Raw genomic sequence first — 25,886 nt, 5'->3', positions numbered from 1 at the left:
AATCGAGATGTACGTAGTATCTCATCTAGGGGATTCGGGATTTGTTGAACCACGTTTCGGTTTAGATAATAAGTAAGAATGTTACACTTGTGCTAAAGTTAGTTAGAAATATAAGGTCATCTAGGAGATAATCAGATAGAATACCACATGGTCGTTGCGTACCATATGGCACCGAGCGTTTTAATTCACGAAGAATCATTACCCGATTTCATCATATATCTCTGCAGGTCAAGAAATTGAACCTACTAGATGACAAAGTAACTTCAGTTTTATAAAATAATAAAAAATATTTTCTACAAAATTGAGTGGTAGATATAATAATTTAAAACTATTATTATTTATTAACATTAAGTATTTGTTTTGCTTCCAGAACGGTGTAATTTATGTTTGTCCAATGAATCTATGAAACCTTATTTATGAAAAATAAAAAATAATTTACACGTAATTACATTACTTACAATCTAAAATTCGATTACGTTTTTCTAAAATTTTTACCGCCACGCGACAGGAAATAAAGAGTAACGCCTACTTTAAAATCAATAGTCGAAAGCGCTGACTGGGGCCATTCTCACTGCTACCGATTGCATTAAGTTTACTAACCCAAATAATGCTTTGATTCAGAGGGTGTTGCTTTGATTCAGTTTGTAATCATACAATTTACGGAGGTGGCCTTTTTGGTCAGGTACTCCGGTGCACCTATTACTAGTTTCCGCAATTTCCTCATACTCCTATCTGTAACTTCGTATGTTATTAGAAAGTACAAGTTAGAAACTATGTATTTGTAAAAGCAATTGATCACACTTGCGCGAATCACTCGATTGGGTAGTTTTGATTGAACATAGCTGAGGAAAGGGACACTAAATTGATTGATTAAATGCTTGCTAAATTAGTTTCGAAGATGAGTGTAGTTTTTTTTTTTTTTTTTTTTTTTTTTTTTTTTTTTTTTTTAATCTTTTTGACTATTGCAACAAGAAGTGAAGAAATAACACATAAATATATGCCCGTGCTCCCTTGCATTCAAGCTCCCTTCTACCAACTCGAAAAAAGTTTGGAATCATTTTATAACATTAAAAAGAGTGAGATATTCTGTGAATCATTGTTCGAAATGGTTAACAAAATGAAAATTTAATTCTCCTACTATTGAAGTGAAGCTATTGAATATCTAGTAGTAAACCATGACATTCGTTTACGCCACGATTCAGAAGCCAATTAAAAGAAAGATTAATAATTTTTTAATAACTGCTTTAATTAATTTAATAACCAAATAAATTTCGATACATTTTCATTTAATAACACTTCATGATTGCCAAACTTTGAATATTGCTTCTCTGTTTTTCATAGATTCTCAAGACTTCATCATGACCTAGAAAATAAAAATATATCTTTAAAGAATTTTTTTAAGTTTGTCACATTATAAGCAGGGGTGAAAGCGAGACGGAAAAGAGGAATGCATACCTGCCAACTTTTACTCCCTTCCATTATTATTTTTCCCAGTGGTATTAAAATGGAATTAAAACTTCAGTTTTAAGCAAACAAATACGTTGTATTTGAGAAAACTTAAGTTGACAACCATAACAGTAACGCATATTAATATATGTGCTTAATTTCTGTAAGAATAGTGGTGATCAATATCATTTAAAAATTAAGATTATAAAAGAAAAAATAGTATATATTTACTACCACTTTATATATGAAAATAAAATCTTACGGAAAATCCGGAAGAGTTGGCAGGTATGGGAATGGCTGGTAGTAAAACAATTTCGGTAGAAACTAGTTTCCGGGAGGAGTTAACTAATTATTTTTAAAACTATTCAACAATATCTACATTATCCCTGGAACGTTGGAAATGTAGAAAATCTCAGTATTCGGCGCGAAGCGCCGCTAACTGATTCGTCTAAACTGTAGAGTCCTAAGTTGAATGGGCATAGATTTCAAGTTGAAATATATGTGATGAAAAAATTTACAGTGAATTACTGTAAGTCCTGGGAGGATGATACATTATCCCTGGATTACCGATTTAAAATTTTTATATATAGACTAAAATTATAAAAGAAATCTTGATAGTTACAGATATTTTATTTTTCTCAAAAAAGATGCTAAAATGATATGTCTTTCGTACCAGTTTTTGCACTTTTCCGTCATGATTATAAATTATACTTGTATTATTTTACATTCTTCCTCTGTTAAACGTATCATCACACGCCGCCGCTACTTTCTATTGAGACATTGATCTTATTTTCATAAGCTCGCTCTGTTTTGTTGAAGTATATGGTGAAAATCAATAAATAAGTGAGTAAATAAAAGGGAATGTATTGCCGAAACACAGATAAATTTTACAACATTGTTATTTTTCAACTTTTTTTTTTTAAAAAAAAAAGGAGAGAATGAAAGAGCTTTGGATATTATAATGTTAATAAAGTAAACAAAGGGAAATAATGAAAGAGTCATGTAAGAAAGTTAACAGAATAATTAATTATAAAAAATATATTTTGATATTTAACAATCTAATGTTTTGTCTTGCAACCAGATATAAGAGTGAAGCGTAGTTTTTCCTATCATCTAAAATTTACTCGAAAATTCTGAGTGATAAATAACAGAGATATTCCATATGAGTATACTATCCCCATGTCCACACTCTCCCCTACATGCTTACTTGACGTAAAATATCAAAACAAACTGCCATGGATCCGCATCCTCAATCACCCCTTTTTCTCATCTTAGATAACAGTGTAAATTAAAATGAATGTTAGCGAATGCACCTTTAAAGTATAAATGGAATAAAAAGGAATGTATATGTTTATATATGTTGTAATGATATTTTTTAAGAAGTAAATTATGCTATGATTTTAAATTAAATGGAGGAAACCTTACTTAAAAGTGATTATAAAAATTAGTGAATTTTTAATCAATTGCAGATTGGAACAAAACTTTCAATTACACTTCCACATGGCATTTATAAATAAATAAATCCAAAAAAAACTTATGAAAGTTTCAGAAAAGTTAAATTAAGGGCAGTTTCCCGCTATATTTTATTAATCTATTTCCCACTGTGGAACTAGTTACCACCTCCAAAAGATTATAATAGCCACATTTTTAAGAAAAAGTTATCTATTAAAAAAATAAAGGATTATAATAAAATTAATTTAAATATTACAGTAAAAACAAACTTGAAGCATCGAAATGATCTTGAATGCATTGTTGTTAGAAAATAATATAATATTTTGATTTCCACATGCTGAAATCGAAAATAAATTCTGATTGCTGTATCTGTATTCTCCCTCATTAGTTTCTCTTCATCGCAATGAATACGACAATATCATACAGATGATATCAACGTTGGTGAATAACTGCTCATATTGGAAGAATAAATGCGTTATGTTAACTAACAAAAGATAGCGTCATTCTAAAATTCAGCAATATTTTGCAGGTAATAAAAAATTATAGATATCCAAAAATCCTCAAATAGCTTCATTATAAAATGTTTATATTTTTAATGTTAAAAGAAAAAAGTGATCTCTAAGCACAGAAAAAAAAAGTTTTGAATTTAAGTTTTGAATTCAGATATGCAATAAATAAAAAAAAATGCCCAAAATATATTAGAATGTTTAGAAAGTAGTGAGTAATTTCATTTTTATTTTATTTTAAGTTTTTTTTTTTTTTTTTTTTTTTGAAAATGAAAAGCGGTTTTCTTAGAGTGAATAAATATTTTATTAATTCATACAACAGTCCAGAAGTCCAGAAGTTTTTGCAATCTTTTTGACAGTAGCATGATTCCACACGCATTTTGTTCCATGCTAGCAAAAAACTGATAAACGTGACTTTTGACCTCCTATTTGAAGTAAAGGGTTTTACCGTCCAAAAACTATCCAGATATTCGAATAGTATTGTACACAACCCCTTCCTCGTCCCCAGTGATGATGCGCTTCAAAAATTAATAATTTTCTTGACGTTTGAGAAGCAAATCACAAACATCAACACGACGTCACAAATTACTTCTCATAAGAACATTGATCAACCCATAAGTCAAGCTTTGAGATTAAAGGCCTGTTTACACGGTCCAATTTCTTGAATCCGAGAAATTGGACGGATTTCTCTGTCCAAGAAATTGGATGATTCGTTGACACTATCCAAGTTCTTGAATGTCGCTGATTCGTTGAAAGAAAAACTTGCGCATGCGCATTGTTCATATTCAACATTATAAAATAATACTTACATAAGTTTAAAATTACTAAATAAATTCAAATAAAATCATAATGACACAAATAAACCTCAACAGATCAATTTATTTGGACTAAAATCTATGAAAACCCACAACAAAATGACATAATTTGCTGCCAGCTTGTTGACGTCACGAAACCTAAGACGCTGATTGGTTAAGGGAGAAAAAACTTGGATGGAAAGTAGAACATGCTCTACTATCGTCCAAGGAGTTGGACCAAGTTCTTGGATGTTTGTTTACACGATCCAAGCTCAAAGCAAAACAAGTTTCCATCAATATCAATCGATCTCTGTCCAAGAAATTGGATCGTCTAAACAGGCCTTAACCCTAGAATTTCCCAAATTATCGTGAACGGTTGTTGAATTAAATAAGTGCACTGTCTCAGTGAACTAACTAGTTGTTATTTGCTGGTTTACATTAATCCATGTCTTCATTAGTGCATTCATCAGCTTAAATTGCTGTGATACATCGTCGTGCATATTTAATCGAAATTTTGTAAACCAGTTTTGGCATTGGCACACTGCCGACGTACTCACATTTTAAAAACCTAGATCGGCTGGCTCGACTTAAGTTTCCGAGATCTTAAGTGGGAAGTAGGCGTTACCTTTGCTCAAGCAAAAATATCTTTGTGACTAAGGGAGTTAGGCTTTTATTAATAATAATTACAGATTATGTGACAGCAATGTGTAGTTTTTTTTTTATACAGAGACAGGAGGAGACAGACAGAAGTTTTTTTTAATACATCATAAAAATTCCTGTGGTAGAAACTTACTTACCTGCCCTGTCAAATAATATTTTTTTAGGTAGTATCATTTTAAACGTATTATGGATAACAGCAGTAAAACAGCTCCCGAGCGAAGTAAATATATAAATTTCTTCTGAGAAGGATTAATTCATTGTAATAATTAAATGTATTATCTAATATATATAATTCTCTTACGTGGCTCCCAAATTTTGGCTGTATTTCTTTTCCGCCGGTGGCAACGTTTGCTTTGTTTTGTTTATGTTACTATTTCTCTTACACGGCGAATCGACCAATGATTGCCGCTAAAAATGTCACATGCCAAATCTAGTTGAGGTGGCTCAACATATAGCGCTTTTAAAAACGGAAATTGAAATAACCAGAGAGCATCAGCTGCGGCAATCTCATACTATTAAGCTAGGCAGAAGTGAGTAATCTTTGTCGATAGATCTCTATTTTAGTATTTTGTCGAAAGCGCTTTTTTTCACGAATTTATATATTACGAATTTATTTGATGATTTTTGATTTATATCACGAATTATACTATAGCACATTTCTAATAAGTTTAACAAATTACATGTCATTTATTTGAATTCAAATTTGTTTTAATGACTTAGTATTTACTAAAAAGATGTAATTTTTTTTTAAAAAAAAGTTTTTATATGGATTTGAATGATTGTTTTGAATTCTTAGAATTTCGTGCATTTGCAATGTACCTAAGTTAGTAGCGAGCGAAGCGAGCTTGGTTTGCGAAGCAAACCATATAAGATTGCGTAGCAATTTTCGGGGGTTGGCGAGCGTTCGCGAGCAGGGGGCGCAACCCACTAGTTTAACGAAAATCAGTAAAATTTCATAACATTATATACTGGTAAAATATATTTTACTCAAATCATCGATTCACGAGGTGGACTTTTAAAACAGCAGGCGTTATTGAATGAGGTCAATTTTGACGACGCTTATATGACGTTGTTATAGTAGACAACGTCAACCAAAAGATTAATCTAGTATTTTTTTTTCCTCACAAATTTCGGAAATTTACTTCTTCATATTTTAAATTATTTCTAAAAAATAATTATTAACACAGAAAAATTTAACGAAAAAACGATACTTTAAAAAGAAATAAACAAGCAAAGCAGAGCTTGATTAATAATAAGATTACATTGTTATTGACAACATTGCTATTTCTCAACTTTTTTCAGAAAAAAAAGGAGAAAATGAAAGCTCCCAGAATCTTCATTCTTGGATGGAATGATGAATTTTTGAGGACTAAATACGATATTTCGCCGATGATTTTCTTAATTATTTTTTTTTTATTTCATGAGAGAAGATAAGAAAATTCCTGAAAGATAAACGTGACCAAGCAATTTTCAAGACGATAATTAAAAGAAAAATATTTTGTTTCATTAGTATGTGTGAACGAAAAGATACTTTTAGAGTTAACTAAGAAATTACGGTAAACTAAATATAATTATGCTCTCATTATATGATAATTGTTACTATTTCCATGTTTTATTACCTGGGATATATTACCTAGCCAATATCTTTTTTAGAAGTTACAACCATTTCTTTTTTAATTTTCTTTCCATGAACTTTTATTTCAACAGTATTTAACTTCATTCCGAACGATGGTTCTTTATATTATACACAGATGGCAGCACATTTAAAAGAATTTGTTACTAGCATATACAGTCGAATCTCGCTAACTCGAACCTCGATATCACGAATTTTTCGATATCTCGAAGAAAAAAAAATTCCCTTCAAGTTTCCTACACACTCAATGCTAAAAGAAACTTGATTTCTCGAAAAAAAATTTCTAATCCCTCGATAACTTGATTTTTTTTCTCATAAATAGCGTAGATTTTTTTTTCTGAAAATAAAAAAATATTCCGAAAAAAATTTTGAGATTAGAAAATCAATTCTCATAATCATAACCAATTCTCAAACAAGCACTTTCTGAGTGGACACTGTAAGGAGATTTACTGAGAGGCAGCCGAATATGTCAGAGGAGACATTTAAAGCTATAGTCCACTTAGAAAGTGTTATCGATAAACTTTCTTGCACATCTCTAAAGCAAACGACAATTGAATCTTTTCAAGAGTAAAAATTGTTTGTAGAATAAATATGGAATAGTAAATCAGGTATGTAAAGAGCATTTTTCTTTATTCTACCATGGATTACATGCAATTTTCGATAATTCGAATTTTTGGTATCTCGAATTTTTTCTCCTATCCCTTCAAGTTCGAGATATCGAGGTTTGACTGTATTATAAAGTAAACAATTTATTTACAATAAAACATGCGAAAAAGAATAATGAGAAAAGTAAATAGAATAATTAGAAAGTAAAATTAGAAAAGTAAATAGAATTTTAAGTATTTCATGCGTGAAATGATTTTACAAAACACGAAGAAAAAAAATGACACAAATCTATAAATTAATTGCTTGTGAACATATTCATTTAACTATCAGTAAAAGCAATCACTTTAATAATGTAACAAATAAAACAAAGTAATGAGCAAAGTAGTAACTTAAGCCATATTGTTAAAATTAAATTGAAAACTAATGAACCTTTCTGAAATTAAATCTATAAATTAATTTCTTGCGAACATATTCATTTAACTATCAGTAAAAACAATCACTTTAATAATACAACAAATAAAACATATTAATGAGCAAAGTAGTAACTTAAATCATATTGCTGAAAATTAAAATGAAAACTAATGAACCTTTTTGAAATTAAGTTAATTTATTTCTGTTAATTAGTTTTGATTTAAAAACTTGTATAATTTGTAATCTATCCACATGCAGTACTCAGGCACAAAATTCTGTACTTTAGCTCATTAAAATACATGCATTATTTTAAGTTGTATTTTTAAAAGAATATTTAAGACAAATAATAAAACGTTTTAAAGGATATGTCAGAAATATTTATTCTGAAAAAATGGTTTTAATCTATGAATTATACAAGATAAATATGGCAGTTTTTAATAATAAAAGAATTATATGTATAATAAATTAAAGAATATTTTTAAGTATTCGCCATTCATATTTTTTTAGTCAAATTAAAGCAAAAAACATTATAAAAAAAACAATAAATAGTCGAAAATATTATCCAAATAGCATAAGCTCACTTCGTAAACGTATAATGTTAATAAACTCATTAAGTTTCGTTTCACTCATACTAATGTTGCCTCACTTAAAAAGAAAATCTTAAGTAAATTTTGTGATTGGTTAAATTTTAGCCACGCCCTTAGAGAGAGTTATCGTAGAATGTCTGTTTCCAAGCGAGTGTTCATGGTACGGTATTGAACGTCCATGGAATAAAACTTTCCCAGTTTCATTTTCCAGCTGAGGATCTCCATTCCATTCCCGGCCCCTCTTAGCTCATGCTTATTTATGTACAGTCAGCAAAAAAAAAAAGATATCACCCTGAATAACTTTCGTTCTAATGATCAGATTTTCACGAACTAAAAGTCAATCTTAATGGTTCCCGGGGGTGACCTCAAATATGCTAATTAATTAGTGCTAACTATTAATTAAGTTACCAAACCAGACACAAAAACGTACTTTCTCTGAATAAACATACATTTTTTTTTACATATTTGGAATCTAGACACTTGAATTAGGGGGGGTAGACAAAATTTTGAAAAAATTGGGTCATAAATTGGGTAGCAATAAGGATTTATATATCTGGCGATGGTTTAAAAATATGCCAAATTACCTCGCCATAGAAGGGGAAATAATTTATAACAACCATAAAGAAACTGAATGAATGACAAGATGGGAAAAGATAGTGCTTCTCGTTGCTAAGCAACCAAAAGAATTTTTCACGTTGCTTTCTGGGCTTTTTTTTTTTTTTAGATCTCCTTTAAAAAGGAAATTTAAATAAATTATTTTTGATTATCCAAGATTATAGAATCTTTGAATTTTTATCTGACATTATTTATTTTTTTAAAGCTGTTTTAATATAATTTGTATGACAGTTTTGAATTAAAACCAAATTCTCATAAGTTATCATAAATTTATGAAGAGTTGTAGGATTAAATGCTTTTGCCCCTCACTTCGAGTTTCTTAGGAAAGGAAAAAAAAGTGATCAAGAAAAGGTGGACCTGAAAAAAGATAGCTATTCTGATGCATAATCTCAAAATTTTATAGAAATCACTGTATTTATTTTCGATAAAAATATTAAACTTAATAAATGTTATATGGCATTTTAAAAGCATTTTGATATATATATATATATATATATATATATATATATATATATATATATATATATATATATATATATATATATATATATATATATATATATATATATATATATATATATATATATATATATATATATATATATCCTATATATATATAAATCATAATAAATAAAAACAAAAAAAACACGAAGAAAATTACGAAAAATTAAAAAAATAAGCTGCAAGTAAATAGAACTCATAAAATAAGTAAATAAGTTCAAAATGAAGAAAAAACTTGAAAAAATTACAGAACAATAAAAAAGGGGGGAAGAAAAATAATAATTAAAAATAAAACAGCAAGAAACCGGGGAAAAAAATTCCGAAAAAAGGAAAAAAATTTCTAAAAATATCCGGAAAATAAAAGATATAATCTTTTCATCAGCTTACACGATTATATCAGCAAAAAAATAGTACTTTCTATTATTGTATCAATATAGCCAAAGTAAAATATATCAATGCAATAGTTTGAGAAGCACTCAAAAAAATTTTAAAAAAAATTACAAATATAATGGAACACAATAAGTAAAAATATCAAGCGAAATCAGAAAATTAAGTATAAAGAAGAAACAGATTAAACATGAAACGAAATCTATAAAGCGAGCTGCGAATTCAAATGAACTTATTACATGAACGTGAAATTTTCAAAGAATGATTTAAAATATTTTCGAAAAAGATTGCCACATTACAAAATATGAAACCAAAAGCGGAAATTGAGCTAAAAGCTTAAATAGAGGGGTTTTGTATTAAACTGCGTTCTTACTGCAGTGTTGTAGTGCGTTTGATAACACACCTGTTTTCAATGAACGAATGAAAGAAATAGTCAAAAGCTGACTCCCTACAGTTTCCCCAGATGGTCAACTCACAATAAGGTTTAGATTAGCTTTTTACACTATTTCACCAAACAAGTGAAATATTAACATACATTACAAAATGACAGAAAATTTTCTGAATTTTTTTTTCTGGTCAACTTATGAGGGTTTTAGAATAGAATTTCATAATACTCCTAGACAAAATTAACTTATTTCAGTGGTCAACATACAAGATAGACAGGTGGTCAAGTTACAAAGGTTTTGCTTCTTTATTATGTAGGAAAATTTCCGTTCTTGATAATTGAACTTATTCAGGTGTAAAACTTACAAGTGTGGTCAACTTGGCAGGTTTCACTGTATAAATAAATCATTAATATTCTTGTTATTTTATTACGAAATATTAGGAGAAATTTGTATACATAATTTCTTCAAAACGTGTGTTAAAACTATGATTATAAGTTATTTAAGAAGAAAAAAGTCAAATGGAGTAAAAGAACAATTTTTGAGATGATGATTCTAAAAATAGCACGTTTTTCAAATCTTTTTACAATTTTTTATTTTAGTAGTTATTTAACAAAACAAGGCATATCGAACATTTTCCTGATATAGCAATATTTTTTTGAACTGTGCAAAAGTTGAGAAATCATACAAACAACTTTTAAAGAAAATATTTTCAACTTTTTAAGACAAAAGGGTAACTTAAAAGGGTTAGCGCACAAGATTAACTTTGAATGTTGAATTAAAATTGCATGCCCATAGTTTTTTGTTCATTTAAAAAACAAAACAATCTGTTAAATTTTTCCCCTGTGCGCACATACGCATTTACTTTTCATTACTCGAATAAATAAGAAGCAATAAAAAAAAAAATTAATAATTTATCTTCATTTTTCGTAAACAATAGTATTTTTAGTAAATAGTCAGCTGTTCTGCTTCGAATGATTTTGTGTGTGATCAGTAGAATATTTTTAATTTCTTAACAAGATTTAATTCTCAGATAGCTGGCAATAATTCTAAGTTTTCTTTCAATAAGAACTTAGCAATAATTTAAAAAGTAATTTTATTTTAAAGAAAAACATAAATTAAAGTACTTAAACGATTGATTAGTATATTATTGGAAAAAAATATACATAATAGAATTTTAAAAAAATTGCATTAAAATTCAATAAAAAAGTTAGAAAAATAATTCTGCGAAACACGCACAGACAGGTAATTTACAAATTTATTTTAAGATAAAGGCGATATATAAGATGTAAAGAAGTTTTAAAAAACTCTACTTTAAACTCAGCTGCACGACAGCCCATGGAGGGCCAAGGCCTACTGTGCCCATCTCAGTTTTCTGGACCTAGGGCTCTGGGGTGCAGGAGCAGATGTTCCGGTCAGGTGGTCAGCCGAAAGCGGAACCCCCAGTGTTTAGTTCCCAATCATGCTTGGTACTTATTTATCGACCCACTGAAGGGATGAAAGGCTGAGTCAGCCTTGCCCGGCCCGAGGAACGACAGCGCGAAGCGCTACCTCTCAGCCACCGGGCGAAGTTTTAAGATGATTAAAAATTTTGACTACGCATTCGTATTAATAATTATAAAATATATATTCAAGAAATTGATAAATATATTATTCCAAATCTATGCATACGTATGTATATTATTGAAATTTTATCAGTTATTGAAAAAGAAAATCAAAAATTAAAACATAATCACATTAAGTAAGCACAATCTGGTGCATAATCATATTCTATCAGAAGCACGCCTTTATAAAACTAGACATTCGTTGAATAAAGTGTTTTTTATTCAAAATGTTTTATTCATAATTTCTTCACTAAATTACAAATAAATTATTAAATGACTAAAAAGAAACATCGTATTTTATAGTTTGAAAGAAATAAAAATAAAAAGATTAGCAAACGATTATTAGCGAAAAAAATATGAATGAAATTTTACACTACGCACGCGAAGTCAAGTTCCTCGCAAGTTTATCACATTTTAATATTAATCGCCCCATTTAATCATTTTTTTATTGTCGCCAAATTATTTTTTTTAAAATAATTAATTTCAATTTTTTTCAGCTTCTAATAAATAAAAACAGTTGAAACTTTAGATTTTTCTATTGAAAAATATGTAGATTATTATGGTATAAAAAAATTCATACCTTATAATTCAAAATTATTTCATCCTCAATTTAATTAAATAATAAAAAATAATTAATAATTATTAAAAATTATTTTTTTCATGAAATTATCTTTGGGTAAATGAGTTTTATGAGTGGGTGCAATTTTTTTTTGAATTGCTTCATTAATTTTGAAAATATGACTGAAAACGCAAAAAGCGAAATTAACATTAAGGGGTACGAACTTAGGATCGCTCTCCTGACCAAACTATGGGGACCACATTTCCCAGATTGCGGCTACCCCCTATATTGTGATGGTTAGGAATCCAAATATGTAAAAAAAAATACATGTTTATTCAGAGAAAGTACGTTTTTGTGTCTGATTTGGTAACTTAATTAATAGTTAGCACTAATTAATTAGCATATTTGAGGTCACCCCCGGGAACCATTAAGATTGACTTTTAGTTCGTGAAAATCCGATCATTAGAACGAAAGTTATTCAGGGTGATATCTTTTTTTTTTTGCTGACTGTACCACTAACATTAATGAAGAAACTGCATAAATTTAGATTTGACTAATTCCTTTAATACTCTGGTAGTTAATGTAATGTCAATGGTGTTAGGGTCATTTGCCACTATATTAGTGTTGAAACTTATGATGTAAAGTAAGCTATCATCACAATATTATTTTTATTTTTTTTTAGGTGTGACAGATACTCCAATTATGACTTGGGGTGAAATTGAAGGAACACCTTTCCGCTTAGATGGGGGAGATACACCCCTTCCACAAAATCCTGGTGGACAGCAATTTAAAATTCCTAACCTATCAGCCCGTGAAAGAATAGCACTATCTTTAGCAGACAAAGCTGCTAAGAAGCACAGAAAAACCAGCAAAACAAACTGGAGTCCTTTTAAGTAAGCTAACATTTTAACCTTAGGTACTGAAATAATGCCTTTATTTTTTATTTGTGTTTTACTATGAAAAAAGAAAATTTTGACTATTAAAAAGCCCTTTTGCACTTTAAAAGTAGAAACTTCACTAACTCAAACCTAAGTTTTTAAAAAAATTTTGATAACTAAGAATAAAAAAGTTTTTGTCTTCAAAATTTTCATTCACATAATGCTTAAGAAATACCTTGTGTTGATAATTATTTTTTCTTCTTTAACTTTCAATTTTTTTCCCCTCACAAATACAATCTTTGTTACTTATCTAAAAAAGATTAAAAACTGGTTGTAGGAGAATTACATTTCTACCTTTTTCTAAAGATAACATAATATTTACAGTGTTTTCAGTAGTATAGGTTAATCCAGTACATGAGTTTACTCCTTATTTTAAATACAAAATAGTACATTTGATGAATCAGTTGAACTCTTACTTCACACCCGTTAAATACAAATTTCTGACCAAATGTAAAATTCTATTTTTCAAAGATATAAACTAAATATGAAAAACAATTGTTAATGTATTAATTTAAACAAATTACTGAGAGGTTTTTAGCTAGACCTTTCACAATACATAAAATATTATATATGATCCTCTGAATGTATGTCAATTTTTACAAGTCAGTTACAAGTTTATTGGTAAAAAAATGATTCTGAACTCTGCTCTAGTATCTGCCCCTATCGGAGCACAAACTTTTATTCCTCTATATGTCTAAAGATAGATCAGGGCTCTCACAGGTTAAGAAGAACAGGGAATTTTATTTTGACTGTAAAAAGCATGGAATAGCTGGGAAAAGTTGCTTCTTTTTTTTTTTTAAACAAAAACCTAGAAAATTCTTGAATCATGCCTGTAAAATAATCAGTTACTGAGATTCAATTTTAATGATTCTAACATGTATTACAATTATTTTATAAAATTCCACTTTTTATTGAAATTTTTCCACGTTTCAGTGTTATATTTTTCTCACAAAATCTAGTATTTGACATTAAATAAAAAATCAAAGTTTTCCAATAAAAAATTGTATAATACAGATAATTTATGGTCTGGATTTACATTGAAATTTTCCTGAAGTACCAGGGAAAGTTGGGGAATTCTTTTTTTCTTTCTGAACCCTACAGATAATTATCGTCTGTTCTCATTAGATAGAAAAAACACAATACTATTTTGACTCTACTTGGAACACCCAGATATCTTTGGTTATCATTAGCATTAAGAAAAAAATTATCTTGGTATTTACCTATAAAATATATATCTGTCATATTTTTTTTAATCTTATTTTTTTGCTTTGATTTTGATTGTTGTTCAAAATTAAAGGCTTGAAAATATAAAGGTTCTTTTTTGATATAGTATTTGCATGATATTATCTTATTATGCAACAACATTTAGGATATAGATATTTAGCTATTGTCTATAAATTATTGTACACTACACTACACTTACATAAATTTTTTTAAAATTATTTTTATCTTAGAAAGTGTGTCATCAATATATGTAGTTAAAAATACCAAAAAATTATTTAAAATTTAAAGATAATTTTAAAAAGTAACGTTCTGCACTCTTTTGCGAAACAATCTCTTTGTTTGAAAATAGTTTGGTTTTATAGTAACCAAAAATTTAAAAGAAAAATATTGTGGATGAAGTTACAATGGTAATAAATCAAAATTATTAGGTTAAAATATTCTTGCAAAAGAAATGGAAACTAATTCTGTTGAATCAAAACAATTGTGGGGTTGATGAGAGAAGCAGAAGCAAGCATGGGGTGAAGCCCACAATCTATCTATAAAATTTACATTGCATGATCATTTGCTTTTAAAAATTATTTTTATTGTTTATCTGTTTGCAGTTCTCCAAAAGTAGGATCACTTACACCACTGGGTGAATATGAAGAGTGTATTGATGTCAATGTTACAGGACATTTCCAAGGACAGTATTGTACAGTCCGCAAAAAAAAAAAGATATCACCCTGAATAACTTTCGTTCTAATGATCGGATTTTCACGAACTAAAAGTCAATCTTAATGGTTCCCGGGGGTGACCTCAAATATGCTAATTAATTAGTGCTAACTATTAATTAAGTTACCAAATCAGACACAAAAACGTACTTTCTCTGAATAAACATGTATTTTTTTTTACATATTTGGATTCCTAACCATCACAATATAGGGGGTAGCCGCAATCTGGGAAATGTGGTCCCCATAGTTTGGTCAGGAGAGCGATCCTAAGTTCGTACCCCTTAATGTTAATTTCGCTTTTTGCGTTTTCAGTCATATTTTCAAAATTAATGAAGCAATTCAAAAAAAAATTGCACCCACTCATAAAACTCATTTACCCAAAGATAATTTCATGAAAAAAATAATTTTTAATAATTATTAATTATTTTTTATTATTTAATTAAATTGAGGATGAAATAATTTTGAATTATAAGGTATGAATTTTTTTATACCATAATAATCTACATATTTTTCAATAGAAAAATCTAAAGTTTCAACTGTTTTTATTTATTAGAAGCTGAAAAAAATTGAAATTAATTATTTTAAAAAAAATAATTTGGCGACAATAAAAAAATGATTAAATGGGGCGATTAATATTAAAATGTGATAAACTTGCGAGGAACTTGACTTCGCGTGCGTAGTGTAAAATTTCATTCATATTTTTTTCGCTAATAATCGTTTGCTAATCTTTTTATTTTTATTTCTTTCAAACTATAAAATACGATGTTTCTTTTTAGTCATTTAATAATTTATTTGTAATTTAGTGAAGAAATTATGAATAAAACATTTTGAATAAAAAACACTTTATTCAACGAATGTCTAGTTTTATAAAGGCGTGCTTCTGATAGAATATGATTATGCACCAGATTGTGCTTACTTAATGTGATTATGTTTTAATTTTTGATTTTCTTTTTCAATAACTGATAAAATTTCAATAATATACATACGTATGCATAGATTTGGAATAATATATTTATCAATTTCTTGAATATATATTTTATAATTATTAATACGAATGCGTAGTCAAAATTTTTAATCATCTTAAAACTTCGCCCGGTGGCTGAGAGGTAGCGCTTCGCGCTGTCGTTCCTCGGGCCGGGCAAGGCTGACTCAGCCTTTCATCCCTTCAGTGGGTCGATAAATAAGTACCAAGCATGATTGGGAACTAAACACTGGGGGTTCCGCTTTCGGCTGACCACCTGACCGGAACATCTGCTCCTGCACCCCAGAGCCCTAGGTCCAGAAAACTGAGATGGGCACAGTAGGCCTTGGCCCTCCATGGGCTGTCGTGCAGCTGAGTTTAAAGTAGAGTTTTTTAAAACTTCTTTACATCTTATATATCGCCTTTATCTTAAAATAAATTTGTAAATTACCTGTCTGTGCGTGTTTCGCAGAATTATTTTTCTAACTTTTTTATTGAATTTTAATGCAATTTTTTTAAAATTCTATTATGTATATTTTTTTCCAATAATATACTAATCAATCGTTTAAGTACTTTAATTTATGTTTTTCTTTAAAATAAAATTACTTTTTAAATTATTGCTAAGTTCTTATTGAAAGAAAACTTAGAATTATTGCCAGCTATCTGAGAATTAAATCTTGTTAAGAAATTAAAAATATTCTACTGATCACACACAAAATCATTCGAAGCAGAACAGCTGACTATTTACTAAAAATACTATTGTTTACGAAAAATGAAGATAAATTATTAATTTTTTTTTTTATTGCTTCTTATTTATTCGAGTAATGAAAAGTAAATGCGTATGTGCGCACAGGGGAAAAATTTAACAGATTGTTTTGTTTTTTAAATGAACAAAAAACTATGGGCATGCAATTTTAATTCAACATTCAAAGTTAATCTTGTGCGCTAACCCTTTTAAGTTACCCTTTTGTCTTAAAAAGTTGAAAATATTTTCTTTAAAAGTTGTTTGTATGATTTCTCAACTTTTGCACAGTTCAAAAAAATATTGCTATATCAGGAAAATGTTCGATATGCCTTGTTTTGTTAAATAACTACTAAAATAAAAAATTGTAAAAAGATTTGAAAAACGTGCTATTTTTAGAATCATCATCTCAAAAATTGTTCTTTTACTCCATTTGACTTTTTTCTTCTTAAATAACTTATAATCATAGTTTTAACACACGTTTTGAAGAAATTATGTATACAAATTTCTCCTAATATTTCGTAATAAAATAACAAGAATATTAATGATTTATTTATACAGTGAAACCTGCCAAGTTGACCACACTTGTAAGTTTTACACCTGAATAAGTTCAATTATCAAGAACGGAAATTTTCCTACATAATAAAGAAGCAAAACCTTTGTAACTTGACCACCTGTCTATCTTGTATGTTGACCACTGAAATAAGTTAATTTTGTCTAGGAGTATTATGAAATTCTATTCTAAAACCCTCATAAGTTGACCAGAAAAAAAAATTCAGAAAATTTTCTGTCATTTTGTAATGTATGTTAATATTTCACTTGTTTGGTGAAATAGTGTAAAAAGCTAATCTAAACCTTATTGTGAGTTGACCATCTGGGGAAACTGTAGGGAGTCAGCTTTTGACTATTTCTTTCATTCGTTCATTGAAAACAGGTGTGTTATCAAACGCACTACAACACTGCAGTAAGAACGCAGTTTAATACAAAACCCCTCTATTTAAGCTTTTAGCTCAATTTCCGCTTTTGGTTTCATATTTTGTAATGTGGCAATCTTTTTCGAAAATATTTTAAATCATTCTTTGAAAATTTCACGTTCATGTAATAAGTTCATTTGAATTCGCAGCTCGCTTTATAGATTTCGTTTCATGTTTAATCTGTTTCTTCTTTATACTTAATTTTCTGATTTCGCTTGATATTTTTACTTATTGTGTTCCATTATATTTGTAATTTTTTTTAAAATTTTTTTGAGTGCTTCTCAAACTATTGCATTGATATATTTTACTTTGGCTATATTGATACAATAATAGAAAGTACTATTTTTTTGCTGATATAATCGTGTAAGCTGATGAAAAGATTATATCTTTTATTTTCCGGATATTTTTAGAAATTTTTTTCCTTTTTTCGGAATTTTTTTCCCCGGTTTCTTGCTGTTTTATTTTTAATTATTATTTTTCTTCCCCCCTTTTTTATTGTTCTGTAATTTTTTCAAGTTTTTTCTTCATTTTGAACTTATTTACTTATTTTATGAGTTCTATTTACTTGCAGCTTATTTTTTTAATTTTTCGTAATTTTCTTCGTGTTTTTTTTGTTTTTATTTATTATGATTTATATATATATAGGATATATATATATATATATATATATATATATATATATATATATATATATATATATATATATATATATATATATATATATATATATATATATATATATATATATATATATATATATATATATATATATATCAAAATGCTTTTAAAATGCCATATAACATTTATTAAGTTTAATATTTTTATCGAAAATAAATACAGTGATTTCTATAAAATTTTGAGATTATGCATCAGAATAGCTATCTTTTTTCAGGTCCACCTTTTCTTGATCACTTTTTTTTCCTTTCCTAAGAAACTCGAAGTGAGGGGCAAAAGCATTTAATCCTACAACTCTTCATAAATTTATGATAACTTATGAGAATTTGGTTTTAATTCAAAACTGTCATACAAATTATATTAAAACAGCTTTAAAAAAATAAATAATGTCAGATAAAAATTCAAAGATTCTATAATCTTGGATAATCAAAAATAATTTATTTAAATTTCCTTTTTAAAGGAGATCTAAAAAAAAAAAAAAGCCCAGAAAGCAACGTGAAAAATTCTTTTGGTTGCTTAGCAACGAGAAGCACTATCTTTTCCCATCTTGTCATTCATTCAGTTTCTTTATGGTTGTTATAAATTATTTCCCCTTCTATGGCGAGGTAATTTGGCATATTTTTAAACCATCGCCAGATATATAAATCCTTATTGCTACCCAATTTATGACCCAATTTTTTCAAAATTTTGTCTACCCCCCCTAATTCAAGTGTCTAGATTCCAAATATGTAAAAAAAAATGTATGTTTATTCAGAGAAAGTACGTTTTTGTGTCTGGTTTGGTAACTTAATTAATAGTTAGCACTAATTAATTAGCATATTTGAGGTCACCCCCGGGAACCATTAAGATTGACTTTTAGTTCGTGAAAATCTGATCATTAGAACGAAAGTTATTCAGGGTGATATCTTTTTTTTTTTGCTGACTGTACTTATATATACCTCAGCACAGGCAGCACCCGTACGAGGTAGCTTTGAACAAAATCAGGTTGTTGCACCTACTTTTAAAGGAAACGAGAAATAAAGTTTACTAAAAGGTATAAAATTTTATATCATTATATAGTGGTAAAATATATTTTACCAAAATCATTGCCTCAGCATTGGACTTATAGAAGGCATTTCTAATAGTATTTCAATAGGAGACAACGTTAAATAAATAAAACAATTTCGAAAAACTGCCAGCCATGACTAAAGCATGCAATTTTGTTATAGATAATGAGAACGGGTTTCCGAGAGGTTAACCTATTCTACTCAATAACAAATTCTTTGAATTCATTCTGCCAGGTTTTTCCCTTTTGTACTTTCTTGTTTACGACTACAATATGGACGGACACAAGCCCAGTATTCAATAAACATAATGATTTAAATTTACAATTAAAATTTTGACATTAATAATAAAATATATTAAAATCCGAAAAAAAAAATTGTGATCACGCCTCCTAATTATACAATAAGATCAGTATCTATAAGCTTACGATACGATTGTGTTGGTATTTTTTTTTTCAAGTAGTCACAAGTTTCGGCTACTCATTTCTTCATATTTTGAACTATTTCTACATAATAATTATTAAGTCAGAAAATTTTAATAAGAAATTATGCTTTAAAAAGAAATAAGCAAGCCAAACCTATACTGATTATTAATAACGATTGTGTTATGTCTATTATTTTGAATAAAAATAGATCAAAAATTCGTGTAGAAGTCAATACGATTTCTTCCCGATTTCTTCCATCGAAGTTTTGTATCCTGGGCGGGATTAACCATTAAGCATAATAAGCACTTACGTAGGGCACCAGAATTTAGGGTGGAGGGGGCTCCCCAAAGCACCAATGAAAAAAATTCATTTTTTTCGATAAATATTTTTTTACACAAATTCGATTATAAGATCTTACACAAAATCATTATTACATTAAATTATATTTATTTCAATCACGCGAAAAAGAAAGATGTGTATAGCCTGTATCTCGTCACAAAATGACCAATGTTTCTTATTAACGAATTATCTACCGAGTCGGTAGCACATATGAAACGTCGGTGAATAACTGGGGTCTTAAATACAAAGGACTTCAAAGTAACACCACATGGATCCACCATCACAAGATGAAGGGGTAAAGGGCCACTCCGGTCTCAGGCACCCCGAACAACCGACAGGGCTAGGACTAGATCTTTCATCAGCAAAATAAGTCCTACAAATGAAATACTACCACTTTTTCCTTTCTTGAAAACTGAAACCGTCCTTTTTAAAAGAACCACAACTTAAAATGGATTGAAACATACCTCAACCTTTACCATAAAAACCGCCTTTCTTCCATCCTTTGTGGTAACCTTTATGGTAATCTTTTTGGTAATCTTTATGGTAATCTTTATATCCTGTTTTGCCATCCCATCCTGTTTTTCTTCCCCAGTGACCCCAATCCGTTCTTAAGCTTTCCTCGGATCCTGCATGATCAATTGACTGGATTCCGGATGCAAGTTCATATCCATAACCAATGCTGAATATGGTTTCCATTAGGAAAGTATTAAACATGAACATCTATGACAGGAAAAAGAAAATATTTACATATAGCTAACAGAGATTCCATCTGGACCGCTGCTCTCAACAACAAAATATTTTTTTTGGTAGAAAATTAAACACGCACATTTTTTTGATTGTGTTAAGTTTTGAAGACTGTTTAAAAGTAAAATTGGGAAAAAATTAAAACACGGTAAACACTTTAACATGGTAACAAACAAAAGCTTTGATTTAAAGCTAACAACATACTTAACAATTTAAGATATCTCATTTCGAACTAAATATGGTTGTTAGGTTTACCGGTAAGTTGTGTCTACGAAAGTGCACACCTCGTTTTATAACCATGCAAGAAGTTCTTTAATAAAAGAAAGAGGTGCGGTAGTTATCGTCTTTAACTCAATGGTAATGTTCTAGCTCAGTGATTACCAACTGGCGGCCAGCGGGTCGCATCTGGCCCACGAAGCCTTTTTTTTTGTGACCAAAAAACAACTGAAAAATATTTTAGTTGTTTTTTTTTGCGGACAATTTTAGTAAAAAATCTATATATGGGATTAAAATACTTTTCCTTCGTTTAAAAAAACTTAATTTCTTCGTTTCTGTGAAACTTAACATACCAACGGAGCAAAAAAAATTTATTTTTCAGGTTTTGCATCCGAGAAAATATTTATTTAAATACAAAAATAATCGTGTATGTTGCTCTTCTTTATTTCGTCTTTTTGTATTTTGTGAATAGAATTTAACATGTGCGTATCAGAAATTTTCTTTTTGAAACCACTCATTTTGGACGAAAATATTTACACTTGTAAATTTTAAAACGTATAAAAGAGGGAATGAATATCATGTTTTATTTAAATTCCTTGATTTGAATTTCGCATGAGCGGAAAAGAAAAAAAAAATAATTTCAGATGCTCGAGAATTTTTTTGTTGTTGCTATAATTCCTAATAAGTCAAAAAAAAAATTTTTTTTTAATTCATCACAGAATTAAATTTAAAAGAATACAAAAAATCTTGTCACTAAGTTTCTAATTAAAAGAAGATTCAAAATGATAAGTAACAAGCAATATTTGTAATGTTTGTTATTTTGCTTTTTAATGTTAAAAAATTTTGTGTAAAAATCTGACAGTAATATTTAATGTTCCTTCAAACATAAAAGAGTCCTATGTAAAATTTTGATAAAGTTGCGGCCCGCCATTTGACTGGTGTTTTTAATTGCGGCCCCCGGCCATATGTGAGTTGGAAACCCCTGTTCTGGCTTACAGAGATAGCGCATCTATAAAGCAAAAGAGCATGTGCATACATATTCAAACTTGTAACAAATGTATCCGACAGAACTAAGCCTAAGCGGTACAAATGATATATAAGTAAATGTCCGACCACATTTTTTAATAATGTCACTTTTTGCAGACTTGTATGATGGGGCGAGTTCTTCCGTGATTAAAATTTTATACAATACTTAAATTATTAACATAGGGGACAATAATTTTTAAAAAAAACTCAATTCATCCAAAAATAACCAAAGAGCCGTAACGGCTCAGGGGATAGAGTGTTCGCCTTCCAATGCTGTGACCGGGGTTCAAATCCTAGTGATGACTGGCCAATACGAATTCCGTTCTAGGCTCGCACCGATCACAGTGCTGACACAAAATATCCTCTGTGGTTGACGGATCATGAGTTAGAGTCCCCTTGATGTCGAACTAATTGTGGGAGGTTTTCATGAGTTTCATCTCCATGTAACGCAAATGCGGGTTAGTTCCATCAAAAAGTTCTCCACAAAGGAAAATTTCTCCCAATACTTGATCGAGGAGTTCCCTTGTCATCTGGATTTGGATTACTAATGTACTAATTGTTTAGAGTAGTGGTTCCCAAATGACATTCCGCGGAACCCTTGTGCTCCGTGAAAGAGTGAAAAGACTTCCCTGGATTAGTACTTTTCATAATCAGTGATGAGTTTTGAAACCTGTGATGAGTTTTAAACCTCTGATTATATTTAAACCCAACCCATAATTCATAATTTGTTTATTTTCTCAATGTCCTTTATAAAATTATTTTAAGTAAAATACCAACGAAATAGAAGTAGAATCTGTGGAAAAAAAAGCATAATGTTTCTAATAGCAATATAGTGAACAAATTATGAAAAAAACAAGCATTTATAAAATGTTGCATTAGTATTTTTCCTATCGCATTTTTCAAATCAAAATAAAATAATTCTTTAATACAACAACATGTTTCCCTAATAACCATTTTTAACTGCGATTTTCATATCGAAATTAACCATAATTCGGCTTATTTTGTTTATTTATGTATACACACAAAAAAAGAAATTATAAATAGTCTACATATATCAGAAGGATTGCAAATTTAACTGTCGGAAATAAACCCTAATGGTAAAAGGATGAACAATCTTCATTCCTCTGATTTAATATTTAACCCTTTTGAAGGCCGTGGTAAGTATACTTACCACCACGTTTTACCACTTTTAATTTAGGTTTCCATTTTTCAATAACTTCAGCTTTCTTGAAGTGAGTTTGAATAAAATTGGTAACCATTTGTCACTTTAAAAAAAAACGTATAAAAGTTATAAAATACATAATTACTTTTGAAGTTTGTAGTATTTAAGGAATTTATTTTATAAATAAAGAAAAATAAAAGTTAGTAAGTTCCTAATAAGTCATGTTAAATATATTTACCACCAAAAAAATGGCATTTTTATAAACTAAATGAGTTTTTTTATCTATCAATTACTGTTCTTAAAACAATTTCAATTCCAAAAATACTTTAATTTACCTTTACTAGAAATAAAGGGCCCGTTAAAGGGTTAAAAAATAGTTTTTAATAGGTTACAGCGTTCACAGTTACATTAATAAACTTAATTTATAATATACTTGGCAGAAAATAGGTTGATTATTTAGGGCTCCGCAGCCGAAAAAAAATAGGAACCGCGGATTTAGAGGTATAATATTTAATTCCCGTACTATAAATAAGAATGAACTGAATAAAATTTTACTTACTAATACATTCATAATCGTGTTTTTTGGAAATTCTGTCATGCAGCATTATCTAAAAGGCTAACTCAGCAAAAGCTGACTCAACTTTTATGCGTTTTCCTAAAAGAAAAAGTCAAAATTTGTTAACAGATGTTCGAAAAGCTTTGGAATTAAAAACCGAGAAAGACCAGAAAAAGAAAATATTACAATCAAAGCAAATCCATTGAACAATTTTTTTGGCATTGTTTCTTTTAACGCAGTTAGCATTCCAGATGCAGGCTCTTTTTATTTTTATGAACAATCGAAATTAACTGGAAGGTGTTCTGTAAACAACGGCTAAATGTTTTGCTTTAATAAGATGGCGGACCAATTTATAAAATAATTACGTATTCCATAAAATATTCTGTTTTTATGAAAATATGACAGCCTATCAATGTTTCAATCTATCTCCATAATTTTCATATCTTTAAAATTAATGCGAAAAGTCGCTAAAATTTCTTATATTTGAAATAAAAAAACAAAGATATAATCTCGTCATCAGGTCACACGATTATATCCCTTCTTTTTGCGGATATAATCCATATCAACATCATATTCCACATTTTTCTTTCTTTTTATATTTAAAAAAATTTTCTTAAACATAAATTTACAACTACCAGGAAAATAAAGATATGATAATCTTGATATATTACCAACTCGTGGACAATGCATACTTACCTGGCACTGGGGTATGCCTTGATCAGCTAGGAGGCTCCCCCGAGCAGAGACCTATCATTGCACTGAGATTGGTTGACGCTCGCCACATCCACAAATTGTGGTTGCTTGGGGTGCACAATTTTTGGTAGTTGGGACTGCGTTCGCGCTGTCCCTGTCTAAATAATAACGAAAGAACTTTTTAAATTTTCTAAGCAATACTTCTAAACTTGCAGTGTGACTGGCTGGTAATGGATGGTATTTCCTACACTAGGGAGCGCTGAAAGCTATATATCGCTTATACTTCCGGGTTACTTTTCCCGGTGTATTTCAAAGCCATTTGGCTCACAACGTGTTAATAATATATGCCAACTTTCAAATTTAAACCTGAATTATAATGTATAAATTAATCTTGCTCCTCGAACAATATGCTTACACTAACATAAGATGGTGCACAGCTTGCAACACGAACAAACAGTAATAAACAAATGGAAAGAGGCCAAATCAAGGTTGCCAAAAAAGCGAGTTATTCAAAATCTAGCAACCATGTCATCTTTTTTAACAATATATCTCTAAATAACTAAAACAAATTTTCACTTTAAACTCATACAATTACATAATATCTTATGAAATACGGCAGATTTGAGCTCAGAAATTATCTAATTTATTTCTTTTATTGAAAACAAAATTATCCGTTTGAAAATATCGCCTCGCAGAATAACATGTAGTAAGCAGCTGCAAGCTTTCTAACCGGAACTAGAGCAGGCATACAGCTGGAGATTGTTATTGTTTACATTTCTACTGAAAACACCATCCATAGCTTTCTACTGCGTTTTTACCTCGTATACATATGCATATTGCATAATTTTTAGTAGTTGGGCGTGTGACCTTAGAGGAGCGATTTACATAGAGAGAACCTCGTTCTAAAGAACTTTGTCACGTGATTCAGGGGCGATTTTGCCTCAAGTAGACTCTAGCCCCAGTCTTTTACTATGGAGGTGGATTGATGAGCTTTGTTTTGTACAATAAAATTAAATTAAAAATTTTCGCATACGAAGGTGAAGAAAAATTCATAAGAGGAGGACCCTTTACGTTTCACAAATAAGATTTTTATTCTTTTATATTCGTTTTTAGGCATTTAAACGAAAGCGCGAAAGGTTATAGAATGGATTTAATTGATTTTTAACTTGTAAAATAGCTACCATTTTTTATGTGTTTACTTAAATTGATTGATTATAATGTAGTTGACATATATGTATATTTTCATTGCAATAAAATTTTATATTGATGTCCAAATTCAGATAATTTTGCTGCTTTTCCGATGAAGCGCGTATA

The 25,886-nt window shown here is 29.2% G+C and overlaps 1 protein-coding gene, 1 long non-coding RNA gene and 1 other non-coding gene across 3 annotated transcripts; 2 read left to right on the top strand and 1 right to left on the bottom strand.

The window, feature by feature from the left end:
* Positions 1 to 1,225: 1,225 nt before the first annotated feature.
* Positions 1,226 to 23,984, bottom strand: LOC107445358 (uncharacterized). Its single transcript, XR_001584246.4, has 3 exons — positions 23,883 to 23,984; positions 20,640 to 20,895; positions 1,226 to 1,363 (listed from the first exon to the last, which is right to left on the bottom strand). It is a non-coding gene; the product is annotated as an uncharacterized LOC107445358 (long non-coding RNA).
* LOC147813741 (splicing factor ESS-2 homolog) lies at positions 12,800 to 19,388 on the top strand. Its single transcript, XM_087160071.1, has 3 exons — positions 12,800 to 13,037; positions 14,909 to 14,997; positions 19,312 to 19,388. Exons 1-3 carry the CDS (start codon positions 12,847 to 12,849, stop codon positions 19,386 to 19,388), a joined length of 357 nt encoding a protein of 118 aa, XP_087016197.1. The 5' UTR covers positions 12,800 to 12,846.
* A 583-nt stretch (positions 23,985 to 24,567) lies between the features above and the next one.
* On the top strand, positions 24,568 to 24,729 carry LOC122269659 (U1 spliceosomal RNA). Its single transcript, XR_006225310.2, has one exon. It is a non-coding gene; the product is annotated as a U1 spliceosomal RNA (small nuclear RNA).
* Positions 24,730 to 25,886: the final 1,157 nt, after the last annotated feature.

The sequence above is a fragment of the Parasteatoda tepidariorum genome, chromosome 3 (assembly GCF_982258835.1).
Source record: "Parasteatoda tepidariorum strain Cologne lab strain chromosome 3, Ptep-v5.0, whole genome shotgun sequence".
In the NCBI taxonomy this organism is placed as follows: domain Eukaryota; kingdom Metazoa; phylum Arthropoda; class Arachnida; order Araneae; family Theridiidae; genus Parasteatoda; species Parasteatoda tepidariorum.
This window is presented reverse-complemented; position numbering and strand designations above follow the sequence as displayed.